This window comes from Jaculus jaculus, chromosome 1 (genome assembly GCF_020740685.1).
Source record: "Jaculus jaculus isolate mJacJac1 chromosome 1, mJacJac1.mat.Y.cur, whole genome shotgun sequence".
Classification (NCBI taxonomy): Eukaryota; Metazoa; Chordata; class Mammalia; order Rodentia; family Dipodidae; genus Jaculus; species Jaculus jaculus.
This window is the reverse complement of record NC_059102.1, coordinates 146436966-146453425: the sequence shown is the minus strand read 5'-3', so window position 1 is coordinate 146453425 and position 16460 is coordinate 146436966. Positions and strand designations below refer to the sequence as shown.

At 51.9% G+C, this 16460-nt stretch overlaps 1 protein-coding gene across 9 annotated transcripts in view; it reads right to left on the bottom strand.

Moving 5' to 3' along the window:
- Ntng2 (netrin G2) overlaps positions 1 to 16460 on the bottom strand; it is an 82170-nt gene that overhangs the window by 45400 nt on the left and 20310 nt on the right. For 8 of the 9 annotated variants that reach the window (XM_045159269.1, XM_045159265.1, XM_045159299.1 and 5 more), the window contains exon 3: positions 6101 to 6744. In XM_045159269.1, coding sequence (XP_045015204.1) covers positions 6101 to 6744 — 644 coding nt within the window. The remainder of the gene's footprint in view (positions 1 to 6100; positions 6745 to 16460) is intronic. The other variant, XM_045159305.1, reaches the window with a different exon arrangement.

Below are 16460 nucleotides of genomic sequence, written 5' to 3'. Positions count from 1 at the left end.
CGAAGACAGCCAAGAGGAGAGGGGCAGCCTCGAGTCTGGAATCGACAGGTCTCAGAGCCAGCATGGCGTTTTCATTTTCGACTTAGGGGCCTGCTGAACAGTGAGATGAAAAAGTGCTACCTTAAAGGCCACAGGCTGTGGCGCTTGGTTGGTTACAGCAGCCAAAGGACTCCACGCAGTGCCTGCAAAACTGTCTGGTGAATTAACAAGGGGGTGAGAAAGCTCTCGGAGGAAGTCCTGGAACAAGGAGACAGGGAAGCTGGGCAGGCATGGTGAATACAAGTGGCTCCGTTCACAGGCCAACGTTGGACTTCCGGTACGTCCTGGGTCCCGCTCTGGCCAAACCCTGGGCTCCCCTTTGCCCCTTTGTAGTGGGGTCTCGGGAGCCAATAGTCGTCTCCACGCTTGGTTTAGCCTGGCCTTCCCATCTCCCACTTGGTGGGTGGACAATGGGGTGCACAGCCTCTTTGGTGGAAGCCGTAGTTCAGGAGGCTAGATGGGGCAGTTAAATGACAGCGCCTAATGAAATCAACACCCCCCCCCAAGAGCTCGATGTCGTGTGTTGGGTTAAAAAAAAAAAAAAAAGAGAGAAAACAGGCCAGGTGTGACATTCGCCTATGATCCTGGCACATGTGAGGCTGAGGCAGGAGGATCTTGAGTAGAGGGTCAGTTTGGGCTCCATAGGGAGACCCTGTTTTGAATTAATTAACTAACTGATTAAAAAGCAGAGCTGGGGCTGGAAAGATGGGTTAGCGGTTAAGGCACTTGCCTGCGAAGCCTAAGGACCCATGCTGGACTCTCCAGATCCCACATTAGCCAGACGCACAAAGGTGAGGCAAGTGCAAGGTCTCACATGCGCATTAGGTGGCGCCAGCATCTGAGGTGCTGGCACACCAATTTTCTCTTTCTGTCTCTCTTGCTCTTGTTCCTTCTCTCTCTAAAAAAAAAAGCAGAGCTGGAGGTTGTGACTCAGTGGTAGAGTATTCACTTAGCAAGTGCAAAGTCCTGGGTTCCACCCATAGTACTAGAAAAAAGTTGGACCATGGGCCCCTTTGGAGAAGGAGTTCTACCTGGACCATGTTCCCAGCTGTCTGCACCTTCACACTGCAAATATTTCTGACTCCATGGACCCTTTGCCTTCCTAGGAGCCCACAGGTTCAGGGAAAATAGCCCTCTTGGTTCTCTGTGACCTTCTCTCTTTCATCATGATGTTGTGACCAGAGGTCTGGGCAGCTCTCCATGCTTTTCAGTGATGATGTCATTTAAACCTCACAGTTGCTGTCTTCATTCTATGGTGGTAGGAAGGAGGCACACAGGTTAGCATACTTGTTCTAACTGATCCCACCTGCCCTGAGATTTGCCCCTGGGCAGTATGACATGGAGCCAGCCATGTGAATATGTTACTACCACTGAGCTGTAACCTTAGCCTTTGGCTTCTTCCTTTTCTTTTCATTTTTGAGGGAGGGATGGAAGGAGAGAAAGAGAGAGAGAGAGAGAGAGAGAGGAGAGGAGAGGAGAGGAGAGGATATTGGCACACCAGGGCCTCAGCCACTGCAATCAAACTCCAGATGCTTGCGCCACCTAGTGGTCATGTTTGACCTTGTGCTTACTTCACCTTTGTGCGTCTGGCTTACATGGCATCTGGAGAGTCAAACATGGGTCCTTAGGCTTCACAGGCAAGTGCCTTAACTGCTAAGCCATCTGTCCAGCCCAGGGTGCACTCTTTCTTTTGCTGCCCTCCCCAGCCTCCAGCCAGGAGTTGAGCAGCAGAGTAATGTGCTGTGATTTGCTTCCCACCAGTGTTTGTTGGCGAGAGCTGGGAAAGACAGAGGCTGGGGTGCGTGGAAGGCTCCATCGGTCCCTGCTCCCTACCCCGCCCGCCCTCCACAGAGGTTCTCCTCCCTCCGTGGTTTCTATTCTTGTCCCATGCTCTGTTCATCTCCAGTTACGGACTGACGATCAATAGGGACAGGACGTTTACGGATGAAGACAGGGAGGCTAGGGAGGGGCAGGGGTGAGGGAGGAGAAAACCAGCTAGGGTGGTCCAGAGCTCATGGTGAGCAGCTGAACCCTGGCCCTAGGCCCAGCGAGGCCTCTGGGATCTAGCAGCTCCCCTTCCTCTCAATGGCTTTGTCTCTTTCCTGGGCAACAATGTGAGACATAAAGTCTGGCTCTAAGCACTCTAGAAAATGCCTCTAGGAATGGGGAATCTCATTCCTTTCTGGTCTCTGGTTGGCAAAGGCCCAGCATAGCAGGTTCCTTGGAGCCTCTGAGGGATTTCTGGGTAGAGATATTTGTCCCAGGGCAAGGGCTGAGTGTGGGATTTGATGGCATCCTTTTCCCCTCTCACAGACTTAGAGCAAATCGCTCCCACCCTTTTCTTGCCTCTCAGAAATGGGCCTCTGGGTGCGGGTCACCGGGTTGTCACTTTGAGTCACCCATGCAGGCCTGCCCCTGTGTGAGGCTGCAGCCTTGCATCTCTTTCCTCCACCCACCCAGTTTGTAGAAGGAGCACCTCATTCTCCAGGGCTCTGGGATCTCCTTCTGCCCTGCCCCTCCCCCTAGCCAGGTGCCTCTGCCCTCCCTCTCCTGCCTCCCCTACCATCTGGATCCCCCTTGCAGTTGGAACAGCTGACATGTGTGCAAAGCAGGGAGCCACATCACTGAATCAAATGGTTCTGGATTGCGGACGGGAGGCCAGACATTGTCCCATCACGTACTCCTTGAGCTCGGGAGAGTCAGAGCTGGGGCAGGAGCTGAGGGTTCTGTGAGATGAGTGCCTCACTAGAGCACGCGGTGCCCTGTGAAGCTTGCTTGACCTTGGATGAGCCCGGCTGAAGGCAGCACCACTCTGGTAGGCAAACTCCACAGGGCAGGGTCAGGTCCAGCTTGCTCAGTGCTCTATCCCGGGCTTGTGTTGGCACAAGAAATGCCCAGTGTGGTGGCACACGTCTTTCATTCCAGCACTTTGGAGGCAGATGTAGGAGGATGGCTATAAGTTCAAGGCCAGCCTGAGACTACAGAGTGAATTCCAGGTCAGCTTGGGCTACAGTGAGACCCTACTTTGAACCTCCTCCTCCAAAAAATGCTCAGGAAGGTCTTACTATAGGAGCAAATACATGCTAGCAGGCCACAGGGGAAGGAGCCACGGAGAGAGAAATTCTAAGGGAATCCCCAGAAAAGGCTCCAGGAACCCAGAATCAGAGACCACCTCTGTTGGCTCCCACACCTCCCACATGCCATCTAGCCAGACCTAATTAATCAATAACCAAGCTGTTGCTTTCTTGCCAACCAGTCCGCCAGAAGAGTACTTACTCGATCTGTGAATTGATTGCCACACTCTTGCTACCACGACAGCAATCCTCATGCCCACAAAGGCTGGGTGCCAAGAGAAGTGTTGGGCCACTAGGCAGGGGCTGTCCTGCCCTCTCACCAGGGCGATGTGGATTCCTGGCACACTAGTCTTATCGCAGATGGAAAATAGAAGACTAGAGAGGGGTGCAGAGGAGTGGGGCTTGAACCCCAGGTCATCAGAGATAGTTGTCACCCTTCTGGGACTTAAGGTGCACACAGTTCCAACTGTCACCGTTATAGGTGTGAGCCTGCAGCCAGCCTCACACGGTGTAAGGCAGGGCCTTTTGGACACGCCCTAGCTATAGAGGCAGGTCAGAAAACAGGCTAGGGGGTTGGAGAGATGGCTTAGTGGTTAAGGTGCTTGCCTGTGAAGCCTAAGGATCCAGGTTCTATTCACCAGGTCCCATGGAAGCCAGATGCACAAGGTGGCGCATGCAACTGGAGTTTGTTTGCAGTGACTAGAGGCCCTGGCGCATCAATTCTCTCTCTCTGTCTCTCTTTCTGTCTCTAATAAATAAATAAAAATAAATACTAAGAAAAGAAAGAAAGCAGGCAAGGGTCCTGGGAGAGCCTGGAGCCCTGGATCCCACCCGAGGTGCTAAACTGGGTGAGATTGTGGGGACAGGGAAATGTGGGGATCGGTCTAGTGCCAACAAGACAATCGCATCCCAAGGAGGGAGGTCACAGAGGTGAGCAGTAATAGCCTAAGACTCCCAGCTCCCAACTTCAGTACTCATATATCAGGCAGCTTTCAGAACATTCCAGAGAGTCTCCTGCTCCAAATGGGAAAGGGTTGGAAATCACAGCTGTCCCAAGCACAGGTGTGGATGCACCTGCTTCCAGCTTTCTGCCAGCCTTGAACCTGACTCTTTCCTGACTGGCAGGCCTTTCCCCCTGCCCACTGGAATCCACCCTCACTATCGGACACAAGCTGTGCACAAGAGTGCCGCCCCGCTCACTGCATCACTCCAGCCAATGGGACAAACAGGCTACTGGCTTTTCCCACACCCATAAAGCCACTCTGTGCCTCTCCATGTCCTACTCAAAATGCAGAAATCACACACACAGGCATATTGGATATTTTACAAAAATAGGATTATGTTACACACAGCATGTTACTAATGGCATTTTTTTCCACTTGTCAGGAGTTATATACATTGGGGAACACGAAGCCTGCTGTGGAAAAGATGCCCAGGGCGTGTGGTCCCAGCTGGGCCCTGGGTGCAGCCTCTGCTCCAACACCCTCAGGGCTCTCCCATGTCATTCCTTTGACTGATGTTCATTGTATCCAATGCTGGTTTCAGCAAGGACTACCTGCTGGGCACCACGATGAGCCATTCACCAGCTTTAATTCATTTACGCACCAGCACCATCCAGAGGTAAGCAGAAACCAGCCAGCCCTTTCCTCAAAGAGTGTGGGGGTGCAGTCGGGTGTTCACTTAGCAAGCCAGTGATGGCTAACCCTCCATGTTCCAATAAAGATCTTACCTTGATCCAACTCCTGGGATGTGACCTATAACCTCTAAGTCCTTAGGCTGTTAAGTGTCTGTGTTCACCTGGGGTTTGGGGCTGCGCTGGAGAGTCTTGGCTCCTGACATGGTTGATGCTAGGGGCTTGGGTCCTGTAGGATCAGCTTGACCTCGAGAGGGTTTGGAGCTCCTAGCCAAGGTTAACTACATGGGTACTCAGCTGTGCCTGGTGATCGGTTCCTGATGAAATCTCTAGACACCGAGGCATGGGCACGTGTCCCTGACTTGGAGATACTCTGCACCTGTTGTCACATGGTTGCTGGGAGAATTAAGGACTGCCTACACACCTGATGGAACAACCAGACGCTGCACCTGGCACCCCCAGATCCCTGCCCTGTGTGCTTTCTCCTGTGGCTGCATTTTCCCACTGTAACAAACCGTAACTGTGAGGTAAACTGGTTCATGAGTCTTTTTGTAAAAAAATATTTTATTTACATATTTATTTATTTGAGAGAGAAAGAGGCAGAGAGAGAGAGAAAGAGAGAGAGAGAGAGAATGGGCACGCCAGGGCCTCCAGCCACTGCAAATGAACTCCAGATGCATGCGCCCCCTTGTGCATCTGGCTTTATGTGGGTACTGGGGAATCGAACCTGGGTCCTTGGGCTTTGCCAGCCAGCAAGCACCTTAACCACTAAGCCATCTCTCCAGCTCCTCATGAATCTTTCTAACTGAACTCCAGTGCCTGGAGTGGTCTTAAGGAGCCTTGAACACAAGAATCCAAGAGGTCAGTGTATATGAAGGACCTCCTGAAATGAATACTAGGTTTTGGCCTAGCCTTGCCTACATGCCCAGCTCCATCTTACCCTCCCAAGGCGTTTACCATCCACACAAGCAGCCCCTACCCCATGACTGAGCTCGCGCATCTTGTGTGCCGTCACAGCCTGTCCCCAAATGCAGTGCCAGGTGACATCCTTGTAACCACATGATATTCCAGCAACAAGACGACATCTAGGTATTAGGTAATAGCAGTAGAACCAAACGGCAGCCAGCATTCCAGGAATGAAGGAATATTCTGGCTGACACAATGTCCTGAGGACCAGGTGACATGCTAGCCACGCGGGACATCCCAGGAAAAGGGTGATATCCAGGTACAAGGTACCATCCCTTGAACCAGGCGACAGACAGATGCTAGGTAATACAGCATGACACAAACAAAGAAGCACCCCCAATGTCTCGGGGACCCGGTGACATCCCGGGGGGCCCCCCCCAGGCCTTACCTGCCGATGACCTCGATGTTGGAGATGGCGTAGAAGTACTTGTAGAGGTTTTCCCGCTGCACGTAGGTGCCGCCCAGGGCCGGGCGCAGCAGCCGCATGCGCAGGTCGGTGAGGGTGAAGAACTCCTTGAGGCCCTTGGCGCTCTCCAGCCTTGTGTACAGGTTGTCCATGTTGCGCAGATCGGGGCCGGCGAAGATGGCAAAGCGGTCCCGCACCTCGAAGCGCACGTGCTTCTCCTTCTTGGAGCCTGCCCAGCGCGAGTACTCCTCCGTACAGAGCACCCGGTGGGCACTGGAGGACGACATGTCGCGGGCCCGGCGGGCAGACATGCCAAAGGCCTCCATGCAGTCCTCCGCATAGAACTGGTAAGGCTGCCACGTGCGCCCATTGTCCAGGGACTTCTCGAGGACCATGACGGTGGGCCGGCCGTATTCGAAGGTCATCACCACATCGTCTGTCAGCTCCACGCTCTTGTTCCACGAGAGGGTGATGTTGGCCTCCAGCGGGCTGGGGTAGCGGCTCCAAGTGACACTCTGCCAGTAGGTGGCCAGCCCCTCATCCTCCCTGTCGAACATGAGCCGGGGTGGGTGGGCCAGGTCAGGATTGGACGCATCACACTCATTACTGCACAGGTAAGGGTTCTCCTGCAGAGGAGACGGAGGGAGGTGGGTGCTGGCCTGGAGAGTTCCTGCCCTACAGGCCCTGCCCTGTGCCCTGTGCCCTGTGCCCAGACCTCTGCTAGCAGTCAGGAAGCCCCAGGCACAACAGGAAATGCCTATATGCCTATCCCACACAGATGTCAGAGGCATAATCATAAGATAATAATGTGGGGTGGGGGAAGACAGAAAGACAGTGTGTGTTCGAAATCCTCTATTTTTCTGGGCTAGAGATATGGCTCAGTTAGTTAAGGTGCTTGCTTCCAGAACCTAATGACCTGGGTTCAATTCCCCAGTACCTATGTAAGCCAGATGCACAAAGTGGTGCCTGTATCTGGAGTTTGTTTGCAGTAGCTGGAGGCCTTGGTACGCCCATTCTCTTTCGGTGTCTCTGTCTCTCTCTGTCTGTATCTCTCAGCTTGCAAATAAATAAATAAAAATATTTAAAAATTTAAAAATAAATCTATTTTTTTTTAAATTTTTATTTATTTATTTATTTATTTATTTATTTATTTATTTGAGAGCGACAGACACAGAGAGAAAGACAGATGAGAAAGACAGATAGAGGGAGAGAGAGAGAATGGGCGTGCCAGGGCTTCCAGCCTCTGCAAACAAACTCCAGACGCATGCGCCCCCTTGTGCATCTGGCTAACATGGGACCTGGGGAACCGAGCCTAGAACCGGGGTCCTTAGGCTTCACAGGCAAGCGCTTAACGGCTAAGCCATCTCTCCAGCCCAAAAATAAATCTATTTTTTAATACGTGTGTGTGTGTGTGTAGACCAGAGGTTCAATGTTGGATGTCTTTCTCAATTGCTCTCCACATTGTTTTTTGAAACAATCTCTCATTATTCAGTTTGAGTAGCTAGTCATTTGGCCTGAGAACCATCTTGTCCCTGCCTCTCCAGCACTGGGATTACAGCCTCTCACCACTGTATCTGGCTTTTAGATAGGTTCTGAAGATCTGAATTCAGGTCCTCATGCTTTTGAGGCAAGCACTTTACTCACTGAGCCATTTTCCCTGCCCGGGGTCTTGTATTTTCTATTTAGTCTTCTGTAAACATAAAACTGCTCTAAATGGTGAAGTCAATTAATTAAAAAAAAAAACAACAAATCCCCATCACTGACACCCCATGGTGCCCTCAACCCATCGTTCCCTCACAGCCCCTTTGATGAATATTTCAGGTATCTGTTTGCTCAGAGGCAAAATGACTTTTGGATCAGAGTTAAAAACCTTCTGGTCTTTAATGAGCTAGGCAGCTCCCTCTGGGCAGTGGACTCATTGCTGCCAGCCCCACCAGTGACACTGCAGTCAGCCTCTGGCCATGGGCTTTGATCCTCCACAGTATAGGACAGGTGCTCAGGCCACCCAGGGTCCCTTGGTGGGCGAGGCGGGCCCCAGGGTTTACTGATGCAGGATCCACAAAGCCCCGCTTGACCAAAATAGTTCTGTCCTCGGTACCCTGTGGTGGCCCACTCCACTTGGCCAAGCCCTGCTACTTCCGGTTGCAAAGAACTCCTCATCGAATTCAACACCTCGCTGAATAGATGGGGAAACTGAGGTCTAAGGCAGCCAAGACTGGCTCGGGCCTTCTGGGGAACACGGCATGCTTCTGAAGTGGAGCATGCTCTTCACCCTATCACCTCCTCTCTTCTCTTCCTCTTCCCTCTCTTTCCCTATCCCTCCCCCTCCTCCCCTCTTGCCCTCCACAGTCTCAATGGTCCCCAACCTGCTGTCGGCCAGAGAGCATGATAGGTGAAGGACCTTTCTCCTGTTCATGCTGCTGGCTCTGGGCAGGTCACACCTTGTCCTGTGCTATTGCCCCTAACATGGTAGAGGCCGGTGATCCCCAGGCTCAATGGCCACAGAGACCAGGACGGGTGAGAAGAAGGTAGCAGGCGGCTGGGGCTGGAGAAGGCAAGCTGACCTGTGGGCCTCCTAAATCCCTAGGACTCTTGGAAACTCAGGGGCTAAATGAACTCTGGTTGGGCAATGGGCAGTGGAGTGGGAGCTGGGCATAGCTTGACTTGAATCAGGTGCTCTCTCTCTCTCCGTTTCCTACTGCCTTGTTAGGGGCTGAACTGTTACCCTAGATTCGTATGTTGTTGCACTAGCCCCAGTACTTTGAGAGGGGCAGTATTTTGCGATAGTCCTTTTTAATGCTTTTATTTATTTATTCATTTATCTGAGAAAGAGAGAGAGTGGGCACACCAGGGCCTCCAGCCTCTGCAAATAAACTCCACATACATGTGCCACATTGAGCTTCTGGCTTACTAGGGAGTGGAATCTGGCTCCTTAGGCTTCTCAGGCAAGCACCTTAACTGCTAAGCTCTAGCTCAAGATAGTTTTAAAATTAAGGGAGTGACTAATTTAAAAGAGGCCTCCCAGTGGACCCTAATCCGGCTTGTCTGGGGACCTTGTAAGAAGAGGAAAAGGGTCCATAGAAAGATTATGGTGCACACGTAGAGGCCATGAGAGACATAGGAGGAGGTGGCAATAGACAAGCTAAGAGTGAGGTCTCAGGAGGAACCAAACGCACCAGCACTTTAACTTCCAGCCCATAGCTGTAAGACAGTGAGTCGCTCTGCTGAGCGTGGTAGCCTATGGCATGTAGAAAATTATTCACCTATTTATTTTCATATGTCTGTATGTGTTTGGGCATGCCAGGATCTTTCACCACTGTGAATGAATGCCAGAGACATGTACCACTTTGCATCTGGACTTTACATTGGTGCTGGGGAATCAAACCTGTGCAGGCAGGCTTTGCCATCAAGTGCCTTTAGCCACTGAGCCAGCCATCTCCCCAGCTCCTTATGACATTTAAAAAAATTTTCTATGTTCATTTACTTATTTATTTGAAAGTGACAGATGGAGAAAGAGGCAGAGAGAGAGAGGAAGAGAGAGATTGAGAATGGGCACACTAGGGCCTCCAGCCACTGCAAACGAACTCCAGATGGGTGCGCCCCCTTGTGCATCTGGCTAACGTAGGTCCTGGGGAATCGAGCCTCGAACTGGGGTCCTTAGGCTTCACAGGCAAGAACTTAACCACTAAGCCATCTCTCCAGCCCTCCTTATCACATTTAAACAATACTTTTAGCTATTTATTTGAGAGAGACAGACATTGAGGGAGAAAGGGATAATGGTACACTAGGGCCTCTTGCCAATGCAAATGAACTCCAGATGTATGTGCCACTTTGTGCACCTGGCTTACGTGGGTACTGCAAACCCAGGTGGTCAGGCTTTGCAAACAAGTGCCTTGAACTACTGAGCTCTCTCTCCATCCCGGTGTGGTGCTTTTTTGTTTGTTTGTTTTTTGTTTTTGAGGTAGGGTCTCACTCTAGCCCAGGCTGACCTGGAATTCACTATGTAGTCTCAGGGTAGCCTCAAACTCACGGCACTCCTCCTATCTCTGCCTCCCGAGTGCTGGGATTAAAGGTGTGCGCCACCATGCCCAGCCCCAGCGTAGCATTTTTTAATCACAGTCTCACCCCATGTGAGCCAAGTGGGAGGGATGGAAGGACCTCAGAGGGGGAGCAGCTCTTACAGAGGACTCTGATCTTGCTTTTTCCAGGATGTCCCCAGGGGGCTTCCTCTGGGGTCTCTCCCATGAGCCCAGTTGCTCAGTGTGCTGACACCAAGTGGCGCCAGCCTGTCTCACCTACCTCGAAAGCTCTTATCAATCCAGCACTGAAGTCATGCCTTTCCTTAGACTGCCTGGTCCCTTGGGAATGACATAAGTGTTCAGTTATCACATATCAACTGTCAATATTCCTGTCACCCTCAGCTGCTGTGAGTCACATGTCACCTTTCCCATCCTTCCAGCCTTACTTTTCCCTATCCTGCCCAGCCTGTCCTGAGGTAGTTGGGGACCATAATCCCCTGGCTGTCCCCAGCCTGCTTGTCACTGGGAAGATGGACATAGTAGGTCTGCCATGGGTGGGAGACACCGGCCAGGCTGAGGAGGACATCATGCTGCCCACCCTGCAGGGCCCGCTGGCCCCCACCCCGGCCCCTAGGAAGCAGATGGTCAGAAAGTAATGAATCAGCCTGTGTATTTACCAGCTCCATGTCTGCTGCCGAGGGAGCTTGGCCAACAACGAGCACAGTAAATAAATCCCAAGCTGTGGCCAGCACAATCCCCTTTCTCTCCCCGATACATCTCCTCTTCCTTCTGTGCCCCCACCCCCAGCCAAAGGCCTCTGAACCCTACCTCACTGCTGGGGAATGGACTATGTGTCTCTGCACTGAACCAACTATCCTTTCTTTTTGCTTGTTTGTATGTGGCTGTGTCTGCACATGTGTGTGCAAGAGGAACGGAGCACAGCCTCGGGTGTTGTTCCTTAGGCACTGTCCACCTTTTCTGAGATGGTGGAACTTGCCAAACTGGCCAGACTGACTGCTCAGTGAGCCCCAGAGAGGCACCTATGTCTATTTCCCCCAGTAAAAGGAGGGCAGGCAGATGCCACCAGGCCCAGCCTTTCTTTTTTCTTTTCTCTTTTTTTCCCCATGGTGAGGTCTCACTCTAGCTCAGGATGACCTGAATTCACTATGTAGTCTCAGGGTGGCCTCGAACTCACAGCGATCCTCCTACCTCTGCCTCTTGAATGTTAGGATTAAAGGCATGCGCCACCATACCCGGCTTCCAGCCTTTCTTTTTTATGTGAGTTCTTAGCATCCAACTAAGGCTGTCATGCTTGTACCCCCTGATGCCCTACTCCCCTTTGCCTGGCCCCGCTACCCCAGATTGTAAGGAACACCTCACTGAATCCAGCACCTAAATGAGTAGATGGGGAATTTACCAACTGAGCATCTCCCCTGCCTACTGATGGACTTTCCTGAGACTGTATCAATTAGTACCAACAATAGAAAATCCCAGATACCTCTGATTACAAGTCTTGTAACTCCCCCCACCCCCAAATTCAGGTGCCCATCACATACATTTTCCCTGCAATTTCTAGGAGTCACTGGAACCGCAAGTCTGTTTGAGGAAACGGGCTCTGGAGTCCCGAAGCTCTGAGCTCCATCTCAGCCCAGTGACTTTCTCCACCTGTTCCCACTGCAGCCTCAGCCCCTGGTACCTTTCGGGGACTCAGACAATCTTTGTGGAATAAACAAAAGTCCAGCGAGATTGGCCACGCTGACGTCACGGGCTGTTGTGAGCACAGTGAGAAACGCGGGGCAAGCGCCTTGCACAGCGTCTGCCGGCGGATGCTGCATGCAGGGAGGGTGTTCACAGCTGGCTCCCTTGGCCACCGTGTACTAACACTGCGCTGTGGTACCCAGGCAGCGCCTCGTGAGTTACCCTGCCGGACTAGAAGGTGGGTTCCTTTCATTCACATGTTATTAACGTGTGAACACAGAACAGCATCTCAAGGTTGTGCATCTCCAGGTTGGAACCTGATGCCCTGGCTCTGAGTGGAGTCAGGAAACTGCCCTACACCAGAGAGGAAAAGGACCCAGCTGCTGACAGCCCACGCCACTCAGACATGCGCTCCCCTATCACTGGAGACAGACAGTCCATTTCTTTGCCACCCAGGCATGTGGGTAGGCCTGGAACGGTTTAACAGCTGTCTACCAAGTTGTCAGTCTCACTGGGGGCCCAGAAGCAGCTGCCTTGTTCCAGGAGGAAGGCAGGAGACTGCCAAGGAGTGGTCCAGGGTGGGGGATGCCAAGATGAGGGCAGGCACAGCTCATATTCTTACAAAGTTTAGGAACTTTTTTTCCCCCCTGAGGTAGAGTTCCACTGTAGCCCAGGCTGACCTGGAAGTCACTATGTAATCTCAGGGTGGCCTCGAACTCACGGCGACCCTCCTACCTCTGCCTCTTGAGTGCTGGGATTAAAGGTGTGTGCCACCATGCCTGGCTAAGTTTAGGGATTGGGAGTGAAGCAAAGATGAAGTATGGAGGAAGTGGAAAGGCAGCCTTGCTAGCCCCACTCTCCCCTTGCACTTGAGAGGGTCATGTCCTGATCTAGGCACGTGTTTAGATCAACAGTGAGCACACTGGGCCATAAAGTTAGGACTTGGCATTGCCCCTAACTCTATGTGTGACCTTGGGTGGAATCTGACACTATCCATGCCTCAGTTTCCCCATTCAGGAAATAACTCAACAGGGGCCGACCAGTTGTGACCCTGACATTCCAAGTTTCAAATTCTGCATGGTCTTCAGCTCTCCCAGCTGCCTGGGAGGAAGGGCAAGTCCTCCCTTAACAGCAGCAAGAACTCCCGGTGCTGGGGGAATTCACCCTAACAAATTATTTCCTATTTCTTGGTAAGAAAAGTTGCAGCCTGGATGAATTATTAACAAGGCGGAAACGGAGATTCTGTTCAGAGCTGATTCTAATTCTGGCCGCCCTGCGTTCCTAACTCCCTCCTCCCCTTCTCAGCTCTTCTCTCTGTCTTGCTCTTTCTCCTTCTGTGGTTTCATTGATCCTCATCTCTCTTGCTCTCTCCGCCTCTGACTTCTTCTCCTGCCCCTGCCCCTTTGGCTTCCCTTGGAGCAGAGGCCCTGGAAACAGCAAGGTCATCTCTCTCTCTCTCTCTCTCTCTCACACACACACACCAGCAGAAACTGACCCAGAGCTGTAGCTGACCAGGGACATTCTTCTTGATCTATACAAATAGTTCTCCTAGCCCTGATAGATTATAAGGCAAGTGACCCAGGCCAGGCCTCAGCCCCCGCACCCCTCCTCCCAATGTGTACATCCTAGCAGTAAGCCGCCCAGAACCTTAGGGACCGCCTTTCTTCCCTAGGCCACCTCAATGGGTATATCTTGAGCAGAAGTCTATCTTGAACCCAGCGATCTAGTCCACCTCCCAAGCTTGCCCTGGTCGGAACCTAACCTGGCAGTATGCACTTTCGTTCTTCAGTCCGCAGAGCAGCGCCTCTTACCTGAGTGAGTGGAAAATGCACTTTGAGGCCTGTCATTTGAACACTGCCCACTATGCCCAGCTTCCAGGAGGACAGAGCTCAAGGTGGGACTCCAGGAGAGTGGACACCCAAGCTCCCCACCTTGCATAGCACTCCTCAGCAGTGGCTGCCACAGCAGCTTTGAGTAAACATTCCCAAGGGGCAGCCTTCCCTGGGGATGTAGGGAGAGCGCCATCAGGGAGGACTGTGAGCCCGGGGGAGGCAGGGCATGGCTGTTGATAAGATGCCAACCCTAATACCCCTTGGTCTGCTTCGGGAAGTTGTGTCTGCAGCTGGACAGAGGCCTAGCTCCTCCATGTTTCTCATCCCCAAAAGACCCCTCCAGTGGAGCCCTTCAGTGGGCCTGGGGATGCTGGGCTATCCTCACTGACAAGAAGTCCAAGAGAGTCTGCGAGGGGAAGGTGGCATTGGCTACATGAAGGTTGATCTTTTTTTTTTCTAAGAACTTGAAGTTGTCTTTAAAAATAAAAAGCAAGGCTACATTCTGCTTTGCCCTGGGCATATGTGAATTCTTCCCACAGCCAGACTTCCAGGAATGTTTGGGGTAAGAAACTCTTTCCAGTTCTGAGGCGTGCCTGGCACTGAGCCGTGGCCCCACATCAGTGAGTATGCTTCCTCACTGTACCTCCTCACCAACCAGAAACAGGGGCTCCTTGCCTCAGAAGGGGATGAAGGATCCCCTTTCATTTGCATACATGCCGGCCTAGGGAGCTCACTACCAAAGGCAGACCACCCAAACTGGATGACTCTATTCTTAGAGACTTTGGCGGTCTATTCTGGCATGCGCTCCACATTTTCTGTGTTCTGGGACCCTTTTCTTTTCTGTTTTCTCTGATTATGTTGTAAACATTTTCTAATTCATTAGAAGAAGGTGAGAGGGAGGCTCAAGGAGCAGAAGCCTATCCCTTCTTTCCCAGCAACACAGTCATCCCCAAACATTTCCTCTCCTGATCTGTACAGTGCTCTGCCCAGCTGCCCCTCCTCCTCTGGCACCTGCACCCCAGCTCTGAGCTCACACTTTGGGCAGCTTGCCCTCTTCCTACTCCCCATCTTGGAGTGCACGCACCACTCAAACAGCACAACACTTTTTTTTTTTTTTGAGATAAGGTCTCAGTGTAGCCCAGGCTGACCTGGAGCTCAGTCTGTAGTCCTAGGCTGGCCTTGAACTCACAGATATCCTTCTACCTCTGCCACCCGAGTGCTGGTATTAAAGACGTGCGGCACTATGCCTGGCTACCTAATATATGTGTGTGTATATATATGTATGCATATATATATATGTGTGTATGTATTATTTTTATTTACTTGTGTGTGAGAGAGAGAGAAAGAATAGGTGCACCAAGGCCTCCAGCCAATGCAAACAAACTCCAGACACATGCACCACCTTGAGTCTGGTTTATGTGGATCCTAGGGAATTGAACCTGGGTCCTTAGGCTTTGCAGGCAAGAGATTTAACCCCCAGGACATCTCTCCAGCTCCCCCGTACATTTTTTAAAGTAAATAAAGGTCTGGGGGTATGGCTCAGTGGTTAAAAGTGCTTGTGCCAATAGCCGGGCATGATGGTGCACACCTTTAATCCCAGCACTCGGGAGGCAGAGGTAGGAGGATCACTGGAAGTTCGAGGCCACCCTGAGACTACGTAGTGAATTCCAGGTCAGCCTGGGCTAGAGCGAGACCCTACCTCGAAAACAACCAAACAAACAAAAGAAGCGCTTGTGCCATAAGGCTGCTGACTGGAGTTAGGATCCCCACACCCATGTCAAGCCAGCTGCAAAAGTGGAGCACGCTGCTGTAATCCCAACAGGCCTGTAGCAATGAGACAGAGTCGGGAGAATCCTGGATCTTGTAGGCCAGCTAGACTGACCCTCCTAGTGGCCAAACAACAAGAGAGGCCTTGCCTTACACAAGGGGACCAAGAGGACCAACACCCCAAGTTGTCTTCTCATCTCTACACATGTGCCATGCCAGGCACGCATCCATCCCTCCTAACATACACATACATATATGCAAGCATGTGCAATTTTTTTTTTAAGTAAACGAGAAGGCCAGGCATGGTGGCGCACACCCTCAATCCCAGCACTTGGGAGGCAGAGGTAGGAGGATCGCCATGAGTTCAAGGCCACCCTGAGACTCCATAGTGAATTCCAGGTCAGCCTGGACTAGAGTGGGACCCTACCTTGAGAAAACAAAACACAAGTAAAAAGAAAGGAAGAAAAGGAAGGAGGAGGGATGGAAGAAGGAAACGAGGAAGAGCAGGGAGGAAGGAAAAGAGTGAGAGCCAAGGGTAGGGCACGAGAGGGGGAGGAAGCCACTGCAGAGCGCTGGTTAAGAGCATTATCGATTGGCAACTCAGAAAATGCTTAGAGGGTAGGAAAAGCGTCCTGCTCTTTTAAAAGCCTGTGCAAAGCATGAGCTAGATGCAGGCCGCCTTCCCAAAGAGGGCCTACTCTGTTGACATGAATATTTCATCATGGAAGAGGAAAGCAGGCCGCAAGGGTTCCAGCGTGGGGTGGGGCGAAGGCAGGGCTGCCGGCCCCTGAGCATCCTGTGTACCTGCAACTTTTTGGAGCCCTGGGTTTTCTTGCTGAAGAGCGGGACAAGAACTAGTCCTCAGTCAGGTCCCGGGACAGACATAGCCGAAGAGTTGTGATGCACTCTGAGCAGTGGGGTGGTCTGATCCCTGCTTTGCCTCAGCCTGCCCTGTCCCTACTGGGGTCACCACCAGCTCCTTGGCCTCCGGTCCTTAGCTTGTCCTCAGTTAGGTGCTAGGTGCAC